Source organism: Ostrinia furnacalis, unplaced genomic scaffold (genome assembly GCF_004193835.3).
Source record: "Ostrinia furnacalis isolate ACB-3 unplaced genomic scaffold, ASM419383v2 OfSCF0637, whole genome shotgun sequence".
Classification (NCBI taxonomy): Eukaryota; Metazoa; Arthropoda; class Insecta; order Lepidoptera; family Crambidae; genus Ostrinia; species Ostrinia furnacalis.
In genome coordinates, this window is record NW_021130876.1 from 104,678 (window position 1) to 124,149 (window position 19,472).

At 36.6% G+C, this 19,472-nt stretch overlaps 3 protein-coding genes across 8 annotated transcripts in view; 2 read left to right on the forward strand and 1 right to left on the reverse strand.

Annotated features, from left to right (window-relative positions):
• Nucleotides 1-154: 154 nt before the first annotated feature.
• On the forward strand, nt 155-2,875 carry LOC114366527 (52 kDa repressor of the inhibitor of the protein kinase-like). The gene is made up of 2 exons (XM_028323425.1): nt 155-305; nt 1,036-2,875. The coding sequence occupies exons 1-2, from the start codon at nt 220-222 to the stop codon at nt 1,661-1,663; spliced, it is 714 nt and encodes a 237-aa protein (XP_028179226.1). The 5' UTR covers nt 155-219; the 3' UTR covers nt 1,664-2,875.
• Nucleotides 2,876-3,883: 1,008 nt separating this feature from the next.
• Nucleotides 3,884-5,296, reverse strand: LOC114366524 (uncharacterized). The gene is made up of 5 exons (XM_028323421.1): nt 5,171-5,296; nt 4,970-5,083; nt 4,600-4,687; nt 4,348-4,434; nt 3,884-4,183 (listed from the first exon to the last, which is right to left on the reverse strand). The coding sequence occupies exons 1-5, from the start codon at nt 5,176-5,178 to the stop codon at nt 4,112-4,114; spliced, it is 369 nt and encodes a 122-aa protein (XP_028179222.1). The 5' UTR covers nt 5,179-5,296; the 3' UTR covers nt 3,884-4,111.
• Nucleotides 5,297-5,983: 687 nt separating this feature from the next.
• The window catches only part of btz (CASC3 exon junction complex subunit), a 45,300-nt gene continuing 31,811 nt past the window's right edge, over nt 5,984-19,472 (forward strand). For 5 of the 6 annotated variants that reach the window (XM_028323415.1, XM_028323419.1, XM_028323414.1 and 2 more), the window contains exons 1-3: nt 5,984-6,254; nt 6,535-6,612; nt 9,766-9,866. In XM_028323415.1, coding sequence (XP_028179216.1) covers nt 6,165-6,254; nt 6,535-6,612; nt 9,766-9,866 — 269 coding nt within the window. In that variant the 5' untranslated portion in view covers nt 5,984-6,164. The remainder of the gene's footprint in view (nt 6,255-6,534; nt 6,613-9,765; nt 9,867-19,472) is intronic. The other variant, XM_028323418.1, reaches the window with a different exon arrangement.

Here is a 19,472-nt window from a genome sequence, read left to right on the forward strand (position 1 = left end):
ATAAAAATGCGTAGTTTATTTAGCCAATATCTTTTGATTCATAAAGCTAGGTCAGGTACTTTTGAAAATAATAAGATTTCGTAACGACCCGTTTTCATTACGATCCAGTGTAACGATTGAGCAAATCGATTTTAAAATAACAGCGTCTCATCACTCGACGTCTTCTGAAGTTTTCTGACTCTTTTTGTTTATTTGTGCTCTGCTGTGTAAGGTCCTATAATGCCTAATTATTGCACTGTGTGTAGGAACAACTCGATACAAAACAGCGAGGTGTCTTATTTTTTATATCCGAGGGATTTGGACAAGTTAGTATCAACATAATAAACCTACAATAAATTGTATTTTATTTTTACAGCAATATTTAGAGCATTTTCAGTCTCAATTTTTAATAAAACAGCTTCAAATGTTTTTTTTTACAGTAACATTATTGCTAAAAAGAGTTTTTTTGGTATAGTTTTTAGTAATTTTGGTAATTTCATCAAATGTGTTAGGTGGTATGGGTACCTATATCCCTATCTAATAATATTGAGATTGCCTAAACCTTAAATATCTCTAGGTACCTAGATATTAAAATCTTAGCAAGTTAAAAATAAGAGACGTGGACTTTTACCCCTTGTGAGTTTCCAACTTGCATACCCCCAGGGGAAGCTGTCAATAGGTCGATTTTCCATCAAACTTACCTGTCTATTTCACACGAGTTTTACTAAATAAGACATAAGACCTAGGTTACTAAGATGTGGAATTATTACCTAGATGTATGTAGTAAGCCGCCCTCTCTACCTACACAGATAATATAATACTAGTCTACCTATAAACGGTACTCGCAGAATATCAGCGTCGAGGTACTATGTGCTTTGGCATATGCTGAACGAGGACCTGTTTGGTACAATTTTATTTTTAATAATAAGTTTTTTTAATTTGTAATTTGTATTGTGTTGTGCCAAATAAAAGTTTTTTATTTATATTTATTTATTTCAGCATTATAAGTTATTGTGATTTATTACCTATTAAGCATTTGTATTATGCATTTTTCAGAGCACGAGAATGGCTGGAAGTCTGTGACCGTAAGGACCTGCTTGATAGATTGGAATACTTGAAACGAAAAACGCAGAGAATTAATTACAAAATCTGCGAAGAACACTTCGAGAGCAAGTTCATAAAGTTGTCCGGCAACAAGAAATGTTTAACTGAAGACGCGTTTCCAACGCTAAACCTCCCTGGATCAGAGAGCAGCGTCAGAAATAGAAATGAAGAAGGTCTTGGTAAAACAGGGAAGAACAAATATCAAAATTCCAGCTTTAAAGACGCTCTGGGTGTCATAGAGTTCTTCACAAGTTTAGGTCGTACGGCTCACTCGTTCCCCGAAGACGTGCAAATCCGAGTCAAAGGGGAGATATTTGAAGTTGTCAACCAAGCTGAGATAGAAGTACTGCAAAGAAAAATTAAATCTAACAACCAAACAGAAGTGCCAACAGCAATTAAGGAACGGTTAGGCAGTTCGTCACCGTCTAGCAATCCTGTAAAACCGTCTACAAAGTTGATAGCTCCTCTGGAAGTCAGTCAGTTGCAGAAATGTGAAAGATCTGATGGTAATACTGAACTCGAAGTTGTAGTTCTAAAAACAGAAGTCATAGACGAAGAGTACGGAGTAAGAGAGTGCTAAAATACCTAATGTTTATAAGGAGTAAATTATCTGGAAAGGCAGAAGTCCAAAAAAACACAGGGCACCATTGAAAGGTGATGTAAATAAAGACCACTTCTCGCCAAAATGTAGCGCCCTTCTCAATGTTCGATGGAGCGATTTCACAGGCAGTCGTCAAATTCTTGATTGATCAAGTTCGACATTTGGTAATGTGGCTGGAAAGTGGGAGATCTTGTGGCACTCGACTTCTTTCCAGCAGTGGGCGGTTATTAGCAGAAATTATGAAGATGATTGCGGGCAGCGCAAGATGTGCAATCGCAGCTTTGTGCAAATCCTTTGGGAAGGCGTTCGTCCAGTCCAGCAGGTGGTTGAAACAAACGAATTTACGAAGAATAAATTTGTCAATCGACAGCACGTCACACTTCAAAGTAGCGAAATAGCACCGAAAGTGATATCAAGACCATTTTAATTAATTCTTTTATTTAATGATGCTTTTAACTTAATTATAAGTAATAACAAGAAAAAATACCAATAAATAAAACTTTATTTAACGATTACTTAAAATGCGAATTTGTATAACAATATTATTTTGTAATTTAAAACAAACTGTAAAATTGATTATGTCCATTACAACCAAATTATATTATTTTTTGTTTGTTATTCTTCCATTACCGGAAAACGCAGCGTGGGACGTCCACCCACAAGGTGGGCCGACGACATCATAAAGGTAGCAGGGAAGCGCTGGACGCAGGCCACTACCAATCGATCAACATGGAAAGCATTGGGAGAGGTCTATGTTCAGCAGTGGACGTCCTATGGCTGAAATGATGATGATGATTCTACCATTTTGTAATAATGAAATCACTTAGCAGATAAAAAACAAAACACAACATATTTTTAAAATAACTTCAAAATATTTTTAAAATTGCTGTCACAAACATACTTAAAAGAGGTATGTACACAAACTAACATAGCATCTCCTCTTCTTTGGAAGTTGGTTAAAAATAAATCTCAGGTGTACTTACAAGCCTAATAAATCAACAATTAAACAGTATTACCAATAAAAAAATTGCTAACTTATAATAAATGTATGTACTTTTGATAACAAAGTTCTACTAATCTACTTAAGTTGCACGGACTTTCATGAGTTGCACAATTTGATAAGTGTAGGTATCCCTCCCTATTCACCGTGGCTGGCAAAGAAGCCTTGATCACACGTACCGAGTAAACGGGCGAGACAGTAAAATGTTTACTCGGTCGAGACAGTTGGGTGAGCGAGTCACATACTCGAGCGCTCGGTCGAGTACTCCGTAATGTTCATATACACACCGAGAGCACTGTCTCGCCCGTTTGCTCGGTACGTGTGATCAAGGCAATACCTACCGATACCAGAGTAAATACAAATGAGTAGATTATCTTCATAGAAACGCACCGAGCGCGGTTTGTATGTGAGCGCGCCAATACGTATGCGGCGGGTACGCACACACTGACAAAATTTAACGTGGATTATCGGGGAGTCAATCGTGGTTGCTCCGAATTTTGTCAGTGTGTTCGTGCGCGCCGCATACATATTGTGGTGCGCTCACATACAAACCGCGCTTGGTGCGTTTCTATGAAGATAACCTACTCATTTGTATTTACCGATACTTACCAATGCTGCCAGTAGGGATTACTAATGTTTGGCCAAAAAACGTTTCCCAAATTATCACATCGCAAACAACGTTTCGCAAATTTTCATTTGGCAAATTCTCATTTGGCAAAGCAACTTATTGCAAACTTTTAATTCGCAAATGTTGTTTTTGGCATATTATTGTTTAGCAAATTATTGTTTGGCAAAGTATGGTTTGCCAAATGTTTCATTAGGCAAAAATATTGCACGATAAACTATTTACAAAATAATTTGATTGGTGCATAGAATGGATACAAATTAGCTTGTAGTTATTATTTTGTTTAGTGGGTAGTTAATATAAAATTTGTTCTACATTAATTTCCTTATTTCATTCTTTTTATCGTAATTTCCAAACGATTCATTAACAATAGAGGTGATTCTAGCGCTCGGCGGCCGCTGCCGCGGCACGCTTCGCTCGCCTTCGCGCATTAAGGGTAGGGTTCCCAACCCTCCCGGATTGCCCGGGAGACTCCGGAAATAATGGTTAACCTCCCGACCTCCCGGAGAGCAATATTTTCTCCGGTATTTCTAAAAATTTAATGCATCCATTGCTGCTCGTACTTGTTTATAANCCAAACGGAAGGATACCTGCCAGTAGACTTACTGTCGGCGTTTACTATATCGATGTTGCATTACTATTTACACCGACAATCTTGTTGTAAGTTGCAATGCCGACACTGGGCTTAATGTCGGCATTTACGGAAAAGATGTCGCTTAAACCTTTTTCGCCGACAACTATGGACTGTTTGAGTAAATTGCATCTTATATTTTAGAGCTTAAAGTACTTAATAAATAAACTACTAACTACTAGTTGGCCGGCCTACACCAGTAGCACGAGATTTTGCTGCTTTTTCTATATTTGCTGCACGAGTCTGGAAGTGAAAAATTAAGATTATAAAAAAAAAATTAGGGTGCTGTGAGAAAAAATAGTAATTTTCTACCAGATCTTACATAATTTTACGTAAAAAAAAATTAAGGACATTTTTAAGTAATGAGAATAATGGTAAATAAATTAATGAGTTTTTAAAAAAAATACCTGCAAGGATTGTACTCTTTTATGCAAGTTCATCATTGTACTGGAAATGGATGTTAACTTTTCCCTGTTTGTTGCTATATCTGCCAACTGAAAAATAAATATGAACACATCTTACCTTTCTTATTTTTTTACTGGATACAATTTATTTTTAATCTTATTTTTTTTTAAATACACTTTTTTTTTGGGTAAAAGTAAATTGAACCGTTATGTATTTCTATCATATTGTATGTAAAATAAATACAGGTTTCTTACCAAAGCATCCAATGGGGCATCATTCTGAAGGTCTTCGAGCTTCCTTCTCTCGGAGGTCAGCATCAGTTGGACTGTTTCTTGTTTTTCTCTAAAATAATCAATACAAAAACAATCATTGATATTCTTTCTACAAAAATCATTAATCAAGTAACACAAGTTCACAACTGATTTTTCTATGTAATAATCTCAGTTAATTGAGATTTTAATTGATGATAGAAGTAACGTAACCCCTGATGTTGAGATTTTAATTGATGATAGAAGTAACCCCTGATGTTATAAATGTAAGTTACTTTATTGTAATAATTACAGTAAGAAACCAAAGGTTAAAGACGCGATAAAAAGTTCAATGTAGGTAAAGTAGGTCACTTACGTTAATTCTTTGAGATGGGTGTTGATTGTAGCTAACGGGGGTTCGTATAGTTCTAGAACACCTTTAGCGAGAAGTCTAACAGTATTTGTGTCTTCTGGACTCGCTGAACTGGAACTAATAAGAAAGTTTTAAAAGTTTAAGACACCACTGATAATCCTATCGAGGTTGAAGGTATTTGAGTATTATGAAATCGTTATTCACCTTTCCATGTTAATTAAATTGTATTGTATTTGATTTTGCTGAAATAAGTTTGCCTTTCACCAATTTTTTAATGGAAAATTACAAAAAGACGAAAACCAAAAACTTGTAAACAAACGTCAAGGAAGTCAAGTTTGACAGTAATGGCAGATTTGTAAACGTCAAGTTGACGTCGTCAACTGGATTACGTTCAGAAATGTGAATAAATAAATTCAAAGTACATCGGCCCGTGGGCGGGCAGCGTACAAATGCAAGGTCACCTTGTTGTATTGTAATTCACGCCTGCAGACTAAAATCATCATCATCATTTCAGCCATAGGACGTCCACTGCTGAACATATTAGGCCTCCCCTACCTAATGCTTTCCACATTGATCGATTAGTAGCAGCCTGCATCCAGCGCTTCCCTGCTACCTTTACGATGTCGTCAGTCCACCTTGTAGGTGTAAATAGAAGTAATATCAGTGGGTCTAACTCTAGACAAAGTGCAAATTATAATCGCAAAGCAGTCGAAAAGTGGTCGAAAAGCCCCTTTTTTGTATGGAGTTTTGACGGATTCGATTTTCGATTCGATCAAAAAGTGCGTTTTGTCTAGGGGGGTTATGAAGAAAGCTTTCCTCAAGGTCATGTTGCCTGTCGGCCGTTGTTGGCGGTTCATAAGCATTGCATTATCTATTAACCACTTGATAATAATAAGTTATAATTAAAAACGTATATAATTACTATTACAAGAATAATTAATTAATCTAATAATATGACTATTTTAAAATAGTAATGAATAAAATTCTAACATGAATACAGTTACGTGAAACGGAACGATTTTTTATGGCCGCGGATTCCCTTGTTTTGACGTTCCTTCATTTTCCATAGTTCGTGTGAAGATTTTTTCGTTTTGCATTTGAATCAAGTGCGAAAGCTGACAATATTGTTTGCTGTTTAAATTTGTGACGAAAATCAGTCAATCTGGAAGTCTTACAAGTGACCCGTGAGGACGCCGATATGACGTCCGTAGTGCGAAGACGAGACCACGACGATTCCGGTGAATTCTCGGACGCATCACAGGATATCGAGCATAATCACTCTGGGAATGTGAGTTGGTAGTTCAAGGTGTCTCCGATGATAGCGCATTGTTGGGATTACTTTCGTTTTGGCGCTCAGAGCGATGTGGCCGTGGCCACTTTCTCCCGCGTTCTCGCGTGACGGTATGCCCATTTCTTTTCGTAATATTGAGGTCACGGTTTAGGCACCACTCACTAAAACGCCGCCGTTGTGTTTAGACCTTATAATTTGAGCCGCCACATCTGTAGGAAGCGATACTTAAGGAAGTTTTGTGAAAATGCAATTGCTGAAAGTTGGTGAATGTTTACAGGATGGGGGACAACCGGAGTCGGATTATGACTCCCAGGGTAGTGACTCCGAGCGATCGGACAGGGATCCGGAGAGCCAGGTGGGTACCTTGTTTATTTTTGCATACCCTCAACAGTATTTGTAAGTGTTACAAGTGTGTGAACCCTCAGTTGGTCCAATTAAAATTTAATTGGAAGTTGGATGATAACGGAACTTGCTGTAAATTCAGTAGGTTCTTGAGACTAGAACAATAATATTTTGTTTTTATGAAGTAAATATTCAAAATGAAGGGTATTATTTTTATTAAATAACTTTAAAATCTTGCTTTACTTTTCCATTAAAGTTAAGAATTTGCAAAGCATTAAAATCACTTCAGACTTTCTATTGTCTGTGTAACCATTTCTTTTATTTTTATGTTGATTTCACTTTCTACAGTCTTTCCTGTTGACTTATTTTTTGTGTGATTATTTGTCTGTATATCAAAATTGTTTGTTTCCCTAATAAAAATAAATAAGTAAATAAATTATTTAGATAAAAGTCTGCAATCTCATAATTATTGTAATAATACTTGTATGTAACTGTATTTAAGGTGGTAAAAAACCTCTGACACTGGTTTGAAACCTAAACAAGTAATGAAATGTTTTTAAAATAATTAATAACCTCGTAAGACCGAAGAGTAAATTTTGTCAACTTCTAAGTATCGCCGAATGTGCTTTCAGAAGAACGAATAATTTGAAGTCGTAAACGCCGAGCACTTCGAGTAAAAAAAATTCTATGTTAGAGATTTTCTTTTGCACCCATATTTTCAGGGACCCTATATAATAGTGCATAGAGCTTATTTTAGGTAAAAAATAATAAAAAAATGTTTTCTCTTAAAAGAACATTCGGTATTACAGACTTTAAAAAGAAAAACTAAATAAATTGTATATTATACTTTAAAGTAAAACATAAATGTAACCTCCTTAATAAATTAATACTACATGAAGATACAATAATGATATTAATAAATGTAACTGAAAAGGCACAAGTATTTTAATTTTATTTAATGTTCCATAATTAGTACTTTTAAAAGTACTATCGGTTTTATAACATACAATAATGATAGGTTAGAATGTATAAGAAGTAAAGTCAATATTTATGTTAATTATAATATTTATTAAACTAAAAATCAGAACGTTCTCATAGTAAATTTTCTCAATCTTATCATAATTTTAAAAGTCCAATACTCAATTCATCTCAAGTGAAGAAAAAAAATTAATCGCACATCATGTCTTCTTGGACGAACCACCTTGTCAAAGAAAAATGATAATTTGACAGTGACATTTTGTTTTTTTTATATTAATAAGTTCGGATACCTGATTTTGAATACTTTAAGCCATAGACTATCACTCTTTTCTTTCGATAGGCGCGAATTTTTGAACTTAAATTTATCGCTAAAGTTTTAGTTCCTCTGATGGCACATCCGGCGATACTTCGAAGTGACCTCCGAAAATGTCTCGGCGTTACTGACTACAAAGTTTCAGTTCCTTCTGAGGCACATCCGGGCTTACGAGGTTAAAGTAAAAAATGTTCTGTTTGATGTTCTTATTTGAACAAAAAGATGCAATATTTATAAAATTATCACAATGAGTAGTAGTATTTTATTACAATTAAAACAGATTAGTGCATTTTTTTTTTAAATACTCTATCATGCAATCAGTCGAAGACCATGAACAGATGTTTTCTGTGATTTATTATTAGGTATTTTTTGTGTTATTATTATTTTTGTAACCATATCCTTATCCATGTATCTTATGGTACATTCATTGTACTATATTATCATGTTATGGTGTGTAAACATAGCTGTCTTGTGTGCGCTATTCAAGAAGCACTTACACGGTGACTGTGGATAATCTAATTTATTCTAGTAATCACCTTGACTATAAAATATATTAATTAAACTCTGATTTTTAATTCGACGGAATTTTGACATTTCAGAAGTGTTGTCAACATTGAAACATTCCCACTAAGAATGGAGAGCATTTTCACAAATTAATAAATAATCCTTTCTTGAATTTAAGGTTTCACTTGAAAAACTAAGGCTTAAAAATGTACTGATCATTTCAAAATGGTTATTTGAATTTTTATTATCATATTATGGAAGTTACAAAAAAAAATGGGAAATTATTTTTCTATTACTGGAATCCCTGCCCAATAATCCATGGGTTACAAACCTTTTTTATGAAAATCCTTTTGTTAATAAAATCTTAGCTTCATAAAATAATCAGTTTAACAAGATGCCAATTTTATAATCCAAGTTGATTATGATGACGACAATGATGATTGATGATCAATACATATTTTCGTTTATGTTAATATGTTGTTTTACTGTGTTAAAAACACGTTTTTTTCTATTTAATCTCTAAAATGTACATAATTAGTGTACATTGAATTCACAATACAAACAATAGTTCATTCTTGTAAGTTGTACTTGATGAAATTTAATTTAATATTATTTATTATTAATTCTAAGCAAAAAAGGCTTATTACATCTGAATTGTCAAAAAATGACAGCTGTCAGAATTCCGTCGAATTAAAAATCGGACTGTAGTACATTCTCTTTAGCATACCATTAGCACAATAGAACAAGTAGGAAAACTTAGCAATGCAACAAAACTGGCCTTATAATAATAACAATCTATTTGAGGATAGAAAATTACATAAAATAATAATATGTAATAATCTTTCCTTGACCTTTTTCATTAAACCGATGACCAGACAGCTATTAATGATATCTGTAGTCGAATGTGACTAATGTGTCACCAGCAATCTATCAGACATTTTCCCATATCCTCATTTGATTATAAACATTATACAATAGATATAAGTTCATCACTTCACACTGGTCTTTGATTTGTCAGTAAAATGATTAATTCACCATCAACATGAGAGTATACTTGTGTTAAAAAGTTCATTCGTTTTAGCCGAAATACGTCCACTGCTGGACAAAGGCCTCCCCAAGGATTTCCAGAAAGACCGGTCCTGCGCCGCTCGCATCCAGGCACCTCCCGCGACCTTCACCAGATCGTCGGTCCACCTAGTGGGAGGCCTGCCCACGCTACGTCTTCCGGCTCGTAGTTGCCACTCAAGAACTGTGTTAAAAAGTCGTCTGTGACATTAGAATTATCGTTTTATGCAGCCTTTCAGGGTTACCTCGTAAAACTTATTTACATACACACAAGACAGTGTTTAATTTAATAATTTATTTTTACAGGAAACAGAGCGCCGTGTAGACGACGATGAGGACCGAAGCAACCCTCAGTACATCCCTAAGAGAGGCACCTTCTATGAGCACGATGACCGTACCGCTGCTAGGTAAAACTCATTTATTTTTGCAAGCCCCCTTCCATCATCGGGGAACCATACGCAGGTTAGGGTACCATCCCTATATTGTTGACATTCCACCAGCTGGCACTAAGCGTTTCGATGACTCTTTTATAATGCGAACAGCTAGGGACTGGAATTCGCTGCCTGCTGCTGTCTTTCCTGAAGACTATAATCCGGGCCTTTTCAGGGCGAGAGTGAATACGCACTTACAGGGCAGATATGTACCGTCCTATATTGTATACCACTTGACATCGGGTGCGATTGTGGTCAAATAATTGCCTTGATAAGCATAAAAAAGTAGGCTTTTAATAAGCACTTTTACACGTCCCATTATTAACCCTACCACTGCTTCGGATAATAAATGGGCCAGTGCTGAGAAGAAGTAGCGCAAGAATCTTAGTCACGGTTGTAATTTGAGCCTTAACGTATTACTCTAGTGTACGCTTTGTTAGATGTTCAAAGGCACATTAATCATTTCTACAAGTAGGCACACTTAATATTTACTTTGGTATATTAGAAAACGTACCAACTGAATAAAGAACCTCCTTTTGTTGAAGTCGGTTAAAAATAGACCTAGAGATATAACTAAAGAAAGACATTGTTTTGATAGCTAATAAAAACATCTCAACTGGTATCTAGTCCCCTTTCCAATTTATAAGCTTGCCCTTGCCCTTGGCCCAAAGGGGTGCAGATGGGTTCTATTATGGACCAGTAATTGTCCATTAATGTATGTATGTATATGTTACCTTGAAAGCCGCTTTATTGTATGGAGTCGCGAACATCCGAAGGGAATTATACTCATTGTGAGTCAGTTCATTGTAAATGACCTATATTTGATGAGAATAACGGTATCAACGATGTGAGGGTACTTTTCAATGCTTCTTGTTGTTAGAGAGAAAGACCTTCATTGCTCAGTTAGTTGAAATCTAATTTTATGACATAAAATAATATGCCAACAAAAGACTCGGCGTCGGCCTGAAGCGATTAAAGACATTTTATTAAAGAAAGTCGCGGGGACTTCGTATGCGTGGATCCCGTTTTACCCCCTTAGGGGTGGAGTTTCGTAAAATCCTTTCTTAGCGGATGCCTTCGTGATAACATTTCATTCAGTTTCAATTCAATTTCAGCCCGATCCGTCCAGTGGTTTGGGCTGTGCGTTGATAGATCACTATGTCAGTCAGTCACCTTTGAGTTATTTAGATTATTTATTCACCGAGACAAGGTAACACAACAAGGTAGATGTCAAAATAGATAGAGAAGCTAGTGTGTGATGTTAAGTAGCTTTTTTATATCTTCGAAGTTGTGTTTAAGGGTTGCTACACACATAAGCGGATCGACATTGGGAATAAGTGACCATTAGGGCTTGTACTCCCAACAGAAAAAATGGTGTCTCAGTTTTTTGCGTTGCGAATTCGCAGCGCGCCGATTCGCAGTTATGTGTGCAAATCCTTAGGCATGGCCCATTTATATTTAGGCAACTGGAAATGTGTGACCCTATATCAGAGGTTTGGGCTACACATCAAAGTTTAAACATCGAATTGACCCGACTTATGCGGTTCTCAAAACTCGTCCGACTTTCTATCCAGTATTACAATGTTCGCGCTCGACTGCGCAGTTTGGTCATTGACGTTCAGTAATCGCTGCGCGTGCGGCGTGCGCGGATACAGGCTCGTTGTATAATTGCAGGATTAAACGGTTGTTGCTGGATTTCGGTTCGACGCATATATTAGTTGCGTAGGTAGAATATGTATTACTAGCGGCCGCCCGCGACTTCGTACGCGTGGACCTCGTTTAATTACTAATGATGTTGATAGATGGCGTTCAACGGCTCCGCATGAATATTTACGAACGTCAAAATTTTTTGGCTGTAGATTTTAACCAATGACGATAGATGGCGCTTTTTACCCGCGTCTTATTTATTTATTGAAATTTAGTTTGTCACATAATATCGTCATAAATTATGTAAAGCCTATATCGTCACCGTCGTGGCAGAATTAAATAACTGACAAAACCAAAGTTGCGAGATATTCACGTTTTTGTGTTTTTTTTCGTTAAAAATGGCGATAACTTTTAAGGGCTAAAATATTTTACTGTCGGTCTTTTGATATTTTATACAGCAAATTTACCTTTATTAATTCAAAAGTATTCGATGACGTTACTTTGTATTATTTTAAATAAAAAAAATAAAAATGTAATTATTTAGTTTTGCCACAACCGTATTTTACAACTAAGTTGCAGTTATTTAGTTTTTGAATGTCACTTATTTAGTTTTGCCTCAACCAAGGTATTACAAAAACGAATATTTCCATTGAATAAGTACACTTGTTTAATTTTGCCACACTTTTATTGACCTAAATGTTGATTTGTTCATTTTATTTTATTTGTTTTGTCAATGCAATTTTAGTCAAAATCTGTAAAATTGTTAAATAATACTAGAATATACCTACTTATTTAATACTTATAAATTTTTAACAAATTGGTATGGTAACCATCAACATCAGATTCCTATAACATTGAAATACAATTGAAAGAACCAACATCGAAATGAATATCAAGATTAAAATAATCCAAAAACAATAAAACTGTAATAGGGATCTCTCCCTAGGGATCCATAGGGATTCCTTACCCTCAACGTCATAGCAGAACGACGTTCAATGTCTCTGCAGATCTCCGTTGACGCTAAGGCACATCGGCAGCTCAATAGACAGATATGGAAGTCCTTGCAACATGATGTTCGCAACTTTAATACAAATCGTATTAAAGAGGCGATAGAGCGGAACCAAGGCTCGAAAGTGTTCGCAAGAGACTACTCTATTGGGCGAAGCTAGCTTACGAAGCTGAAGACTGCGGAAGGTAGTGTAACGTCAACAAAAGCCGAGGTTCTGGGTGAGATTGAAAAGTTTTATGGACAGCTGTATACCTCGACGAAGATGTTGTGGATATCAGCATTATCAGCCTATATGAGATTAGGATGGCTCTCAAACACCTAAAGAACAACAAGGTACCGGGTGATGACGGAATAACCTCGAAGCTTCTGAACGCGGGTGGAACATCGATATTAAAGTCAAGTCCTTCAGAGACTATTTAACTTCGTCTTACTCCAGGGAACAACGCCAGAGGTATGGAACAGAAGCGTGGTGGTACTCTTCTTCAAGAAAGGGGATAAAACCTTGCTGAAGAATTACTGACTAATCTCACTTCTGAGTCATGTCTACAAGCTGTTTTCTAAAGTTATCACGAATGATCTNACAACGTGGACTTCATAAAGGTAGCAAGAAAGCACTGGATGCAGACCGCTACCAGCTGGTCATATTGAAAATCATTGGGGGAGACCTATGTTCGGCAGTGGACGTCCTATATGGCTGAAATGATAATAATGATGAAGGTAACTATCCAGATTCAACATCTGAGTAATGAACATTGAAATTAAAAGTAACATTTAAAGTAATGTTACAAAAATGAAATAAATCAAAAACAAAATTGTACGAGTATTTTGAAGGAATGTTTCGGATTGACTTGTGGCAGAATTAAATAAAGTCACTTGTTGACTTTCTTAGTACAAGTATTTTGAAGCAACGTTCGCAGTGAGTTGTGGCAGAATTAAATAAAGTCACTTATTCAGTTTTGCCACGTAAATTCTACAACAAACAGAGTTGTAATTTATGGTCAATAGTTTCACTAAACTGAAGATATCTTTGGAAATATCATAGATATTGCCACGGGAGTAAGATCAAAATATAGGTAACACTTTCTACTTTACAAAAAGTGGAAAAAGTGGTTTTTGCCAAAAGTGTCAGTTATTTAATTCTGCCACGACGGTGACGATATGTTAATCTGGGTTATAATCAATAATACTGTAAAGTTTCAACAAAATCAGTTCAGTAGTTTTTGCGTGAAAAAGTAACAAACATCCAGACATCCAGACATTCACACAAACTTTCCCATTTATATTATTAGTAGGATTAGTAGGATTATAGCTGTGCCCGCGACTTACGCCCGTATTCACAAACATTACTATGCGGTCTCACAGTGCGCGTGAACGCACAGGGTCACACACGAACAAATCGCAGAGCTCTTCAACGCTGTGCGTTCGATTTGCTGTTTCACATAAGCAAGCATCGTTTGTAAATACGGGCATTAGTACACGTTAGAAACCCTTATCACACGAGGGTATGAAACATTTTTTAGGTCCTTATTTATCAGACGGAAGGCGCTGGACGCAGGCCGCTACCAACCCGGCACCATGGAAAGCAAAGGGGAAGGCCTATGTTTAGCAGTGAACGTCCTATGGCTGAGATGATGATGATGCTGATTTATCAGACCACTGAGATACACAAAAAATTGCATATGAATCGCTCAAGTACTTTCGGAGGAGTTTTTGTACAAACAGTGAGACAGGAGAATTTTATAAATATTCTGAGAGATTAAAATAAATAAAAGAAAAAACATAGTAAATAAATAAATGCTGTAAAGAAATTAAGAAAGAATAATTTTACTGACACAAATAAAACTGAAAGTAATACAAAAGGTACAAGTTTTCTATAGACGTATAAATTGTAAAATGTCTTAGGATTAACAATAAATAAATAATTCAATTACAGAAAACGTTTTTTTTGCACTTGAATAACTCCGACAAGTTCAGAGATGTAAAACAATTTTGAAAACATCTTATGCAATAAATTATCGCCGAATCACAATCTTAAATTTTTAAGCGCGGTACTTTTTAACAATACTTATTTATTAATAAACTACATGCGTTTGTGTAGTAACAACCATTTAATTTTTAACCTGCTGGAGTTAATAAATCACTGTTTTTTTATTGTTTTCAATTGGCAAGGTAGCATTAGGTTAATTGCAAGTTATATCATCGCGCTTTTTCTTTTATCGCAGTTATATTTAGGCGGTTTGTGTGTGTTAGTGCAATGACATTTTCGTCACTAAAATAGTGATGTTGTTTCAATTTTAAATCTAATTATAATTGTTTGTTAATGATATTAAATAAGTGATATATTTAAGATGCATTAAGCGGGGCTCGCACGACACGTACGAACAAATTCGCTGCATTATGCAACTATTTAATCGTTAATGTGTGTGTAACAGCGAATACTGTTCGTTAAGAATGTTCGCGGTGAACATACGTTCTGTATGGACAGTTTACGGTGTTCCTAGATTGACAGCTATTCGCAGCGGAAGTTTGACCACTGAGTCTGCTAATAAGTATGGTATATGGCGGTAGTGTCAGTGTTATAATAACAAAAAAAAACATATTCTAAAGCCCGGTCAAAAAATTCTTCGTGCTCAGCACGTAGAATTTTGTCCAATGACCCCAAGCTACCCATTCTTATCGCTCGCGCGTAATTATATTGCTGTCGCGACTGTGCGACGGGCGCCCGCAGTGAGTGTGCGAGCGCGACAGCGACGTAATTACGCGCGAGCGATAAGGATGGGTAGCTTGGGGTCATTGGACAAAATTCTACGTGCTCAAAGACCAGACTATATAAACTGTAACTGAGATAAATAGTTGAACTGCTTTCGTGTTTATTCCTATCCCTAACCAGGGCCGATGCCTTCCTCACCGTGGGCCACGGTATAATTATGCTGAATGGAGTCCCATTGCGATGGGCATAGCTGTTATGACAGGGTGGCACTGCTCAGCTCATTTTCTCTTTCATTGTTAAGTTTTATACAAGCCCCTCGCCTAGCTCATACACCAGTCTCACAATCTATTTTATACATGATGTACAATTTTTATTGTAATACTTTTGTGTCAGTTAGATTGTGGATAAAAATAGTTTTTTTTATTATTATTATTGTTTTATGCGTTACCTCTTGTCTTTTTTTGTTACTTACCTTTTTTATCTTTGTGTGATGTCCATAGCAATAAATATTTCTTTCTTTCTTTCTATTCCTTCTTAGGCCGGTTTCGCTGGTACTTAACTACCAATCACGTTACGTGTGCAAGTCAAAGTCCTGTTTGTATCGAGTACATAGGTACCCGACAAGCTGTTTATAATGTTGCATCACAGACATAGTGCATTCGTGTGTTATAACAATAAATTCTAATCATGTAAACAATAATTATGTGAACGCGTTATCGGTCAAATTAAATACGAATCTTACACCCATATTCAAACATTAATGAGGTCTCACAGTGCGCGTGGACGCACAGGGTCCCAAAAACCTATTCATAGACAATACTTGACGGAGTGCCACACACGAGCCAATCACAGAGATCTGTTCAACGCTGTGCGTTCGACTTCGCATAGCGTTTCTGCATCACTTAGGGCTATATTTTACCGGGACACCATGGCGGCGCAACCAGTCGCCGCTACCAACAAAATGTATACAGCTCTATAGAGAGATACTCACCTGGTGTCCGTTTGGTTGCGCAAAGCTGTATACATTTTGTTGGTAGCGGCGAGTGGTTGCGCCGCCATGGTGTCCCGGTGAAATATAGCCCTTAAAAGTAAGCATCGTTTGTAAATACGAATTCCACCAAAGCGAAGAGAAGAAGAGACCATCAAAAACAATACTTGTCAAAAAAACCAAGTCTCGCAACTCAGTTGTTCTACTACTATACTACTACTAAATTATTGACTTGGCCATCGCACTAAATAATTTAATTTACACGTGTTTTCATGCGATGGCCAAGTCAATATATTTATGTAAAACGTTAAAGATTTCCTGGCCTGGACTTTGTATTACATGGATCTCATAACTTTTTACCGTAGAACAACTGAGTTGCGAGACTTGGTTTTTTTGACAAGTATTGTTTTTGATGGGATCTCATTTCTTTTTGTATTTTGTAGACAGCAGTTATGTATCTAGAAAACTGGACCGAAATTGAAAAATTTTACTCGACTTGGCGGTTGCACTACCGTGCCCCCAAATATTTTAGTTTTTCCTTGATTCATACACCAAACACTACTTATATTCCAAATTTGAAGCTTCTAGGTCTGCTAGAAGTGCCTTAGAGTTTTGATGATCGGTGAGTCAGTGAGTGAGTCAGTGAGTCAGTGAGTCAGTCAGTGAGTGACAAAATTAAGTAACTTTGACCCGTTATAATTCTTAAACTACTGGTTCAAATTGAATGAAATTTTAAATATACCGTGTCTTTACAATGCCTGCATAGCTAATGAAAATTCAGCCTTCTAGTTTTATCCACAACGAAGTTACAGGCGGTCGAAAATGGCCTGAATTGCTTCGAGAAAAGGATGGTACGGCCGTGCCGCTTTTTTGCTCGACTTGGTGGGGGCACTGCCGTGCCCCCAGATGTGTTGAACCAATCAAGTTTCGTTATTTTCACACCACCACTCCGCTCAGATTCGAAAATCGAACCCGTACACTCTGGTATTGTATTTAAACCTAATTCATCATCATCATTTCAGCCACAGGACGTCCACTGCTGAACATAGGCCTCCCCCAATGCATTCCATGTTGATCGATTGGTAGCGGCCTGCGTCCAGCGCTTCCCTGCTACCTTTACCTAAACCTAATTAAGTCCACAGAAAAATCATGAGTTTTAAGATATGACCAGTTTTAGTTACCTATTTTTCGAAGCACTCAAAATACCTAAATCTTTATTGTGAATCATAGGTGAAAAAATAGTGATATGTTACAGTAGTATCACTATGTTCCGCTCAAAGAGCATACAACACTACTGCAAATCGTAGGCATATTACTTGTACTATGCGTCTCGGGCCCATCTACATATATCCGGTGTCAGTGTGACGTGCTAATTTTGGGACAACCTGTATATTTTACTAGCGGCCGCCCGCGACTTTGTACGCGTGGATCCCGTTTTACCCCCTTCATCTATCTTACACGGTTTAGATTTTTTCATACAAATGTTTTTTCCCGCTAACTCCCGTTCCCGTGCGAATTTTGCAATATCCTGTTGTAACTAAGCTTTAAGTTTACTAAGGTACCTGCATGCCAAATTTCAAGCGTCTATCTTACGCGGTTTAGATTTTTTTAATACAAATGTTTTCCCGCTAATTCCCGTGAGAATTTCGGGAATTCCTTTCTTAGTGCACCTCTACGGTACTTAAGCTACGTCCCTTCCAAATTTCAAGTGCCTACGTTTAGACGTTTAGGCTGTGCGTTGATATGTCACTAAGTCAGTCAGTTTCTCTTTTTTAGGGTTCCGTAGCCAAAATGGCAAAAACGGAACCCTTATAGTTTCGTCATGTCCGTCTGTCCGTCTGTCCGTCTGTCCGTCTGTCCGTCTGTCCGTCTGTCACAGCCGATTTACTCGGAAACTATAAGTACTACAGTGATGAAATTTGATGGGAATATGTGTTGTATGAACCGCTACAAAATTATGACACTAAATAGTAAAAAAAAGAATTGGGGGTGGGGCCCCCCATACATGTAACTGAGGGATGAAAATTTTTTTTTCGATGTACATACCCGTGTGGGGTATCAATGGAAAGGTCTTTTAAAATGATATAAAGTTTTCTAAAAAACATTTTTCTTAAAGTGAACGGTTTTTGAGATATCAGCTCTCAAAGTCGTAAAAAGTATGTCCCCCCCCCTCTATTTTTATAACTACGGGGTATAAAATTCTAAAAAAAATAGAGGTGATGCATGCTAATTAACTCTTTCAACGATTTTTGGTTTGATCAAAGTATCTCTTATAGTTTTTGAGATAGGTTGATTTAACTGTAATTTTGGTTAAGTTATTGTGCTTACACTGAAAACGATGGCTGAACCTTATAAGATAGATCAAAAAATATACTACAGTATTGTACACCTTTTAAAATCCGCGATGATATAAAATCTTTATAATGTAGGTACTTTTTACGAGAAATATTAGCTTATTCAAGCAATACGCCATTAATCCTTATCCAGTAATGTACCTTAAATACATTGTGCATTTGATAAAGTTTAATATTACAAATGTGATTGTTGAGTAATAATAGGTTAAACATATCCATCGAACCAATATTTTTAAAACGCGTTAATCCTATAGATTATTATTACATCGATTCAAGAAGATCGGTCGCTCGCTGCGCTGCAGCGCGTGAGTTGCGGGGCGTGGTCTCGCGCGGGAGCGGGGATAAGATAGCTAACCGCGTCGACCCGAACGGGCAGACACGTGAGGGCAGACGTCGTTGTCACTTGTGCGCGCTAAGAGAATTTCATCGTTCCCATTTACTTCTTTCGCAAGTCGAATTTGGCGTTGAGACTTTTTAATATTGAATTGTACCTATTATAAAAAATAAGTAAGTAGGTATACTGGTTTAATAGGTGCTATTAAACCGGTCACGTACTAATAAATCCCCCAATAATATAAATTCCTTTGTTTTTGGTGCAAATTTTAGTGTTTCGTAGCAGGTTTTTAAAATTTCTAAAGCTTATTGTATATCATCTAACAATGGATACTTTAGATAATACGTTTTCCTACATTCTGAATTATAATAACTATATCGAAGATGATGTGGTTCGCGCATTTCATGAAAAGTTACTTCGGTGCACATCATTTAGACCGCGTGAGCTAGAATTATTTCAACACCCTGAACTGATTGAACCTGTACCTAAAAATGAGACGCACCTTCAAGTAATTTATGACGGTGACGTGGGATTAGTGGG

Coding starts and splice junctions, on each gene's coding strand:
- LOC114366527 (XM_028323425.1), top strand. CDS start 220: ATGCCTAATTATTGCACTGTGTGTAGGAACAACTCGATACAAAACAGC. Junction 306..1,035: donor TATCCGAGGGATTTGGACAA/GTTAGTATCAAC, acceptor TGCATTTTTCAG/AGCACGAGAATGGCTGGAAG.
- LOC114366524 (XM_028323421.1), bottom strand. Junction 4,688..4,969: donor ACCCATCTCAAAGAATTAAC/GTAAGTGACCTA, acceptor TGATTATTTTAG/AGAAAAACAAGAAACAGTCC. Junction 4,184..4,347: donor AAAGAGTACAATCCTTGCAG/GTATTTTTTTTA, acceptor TTTCACTTCCAG/ACTCGTGCAGCAAATATAGA.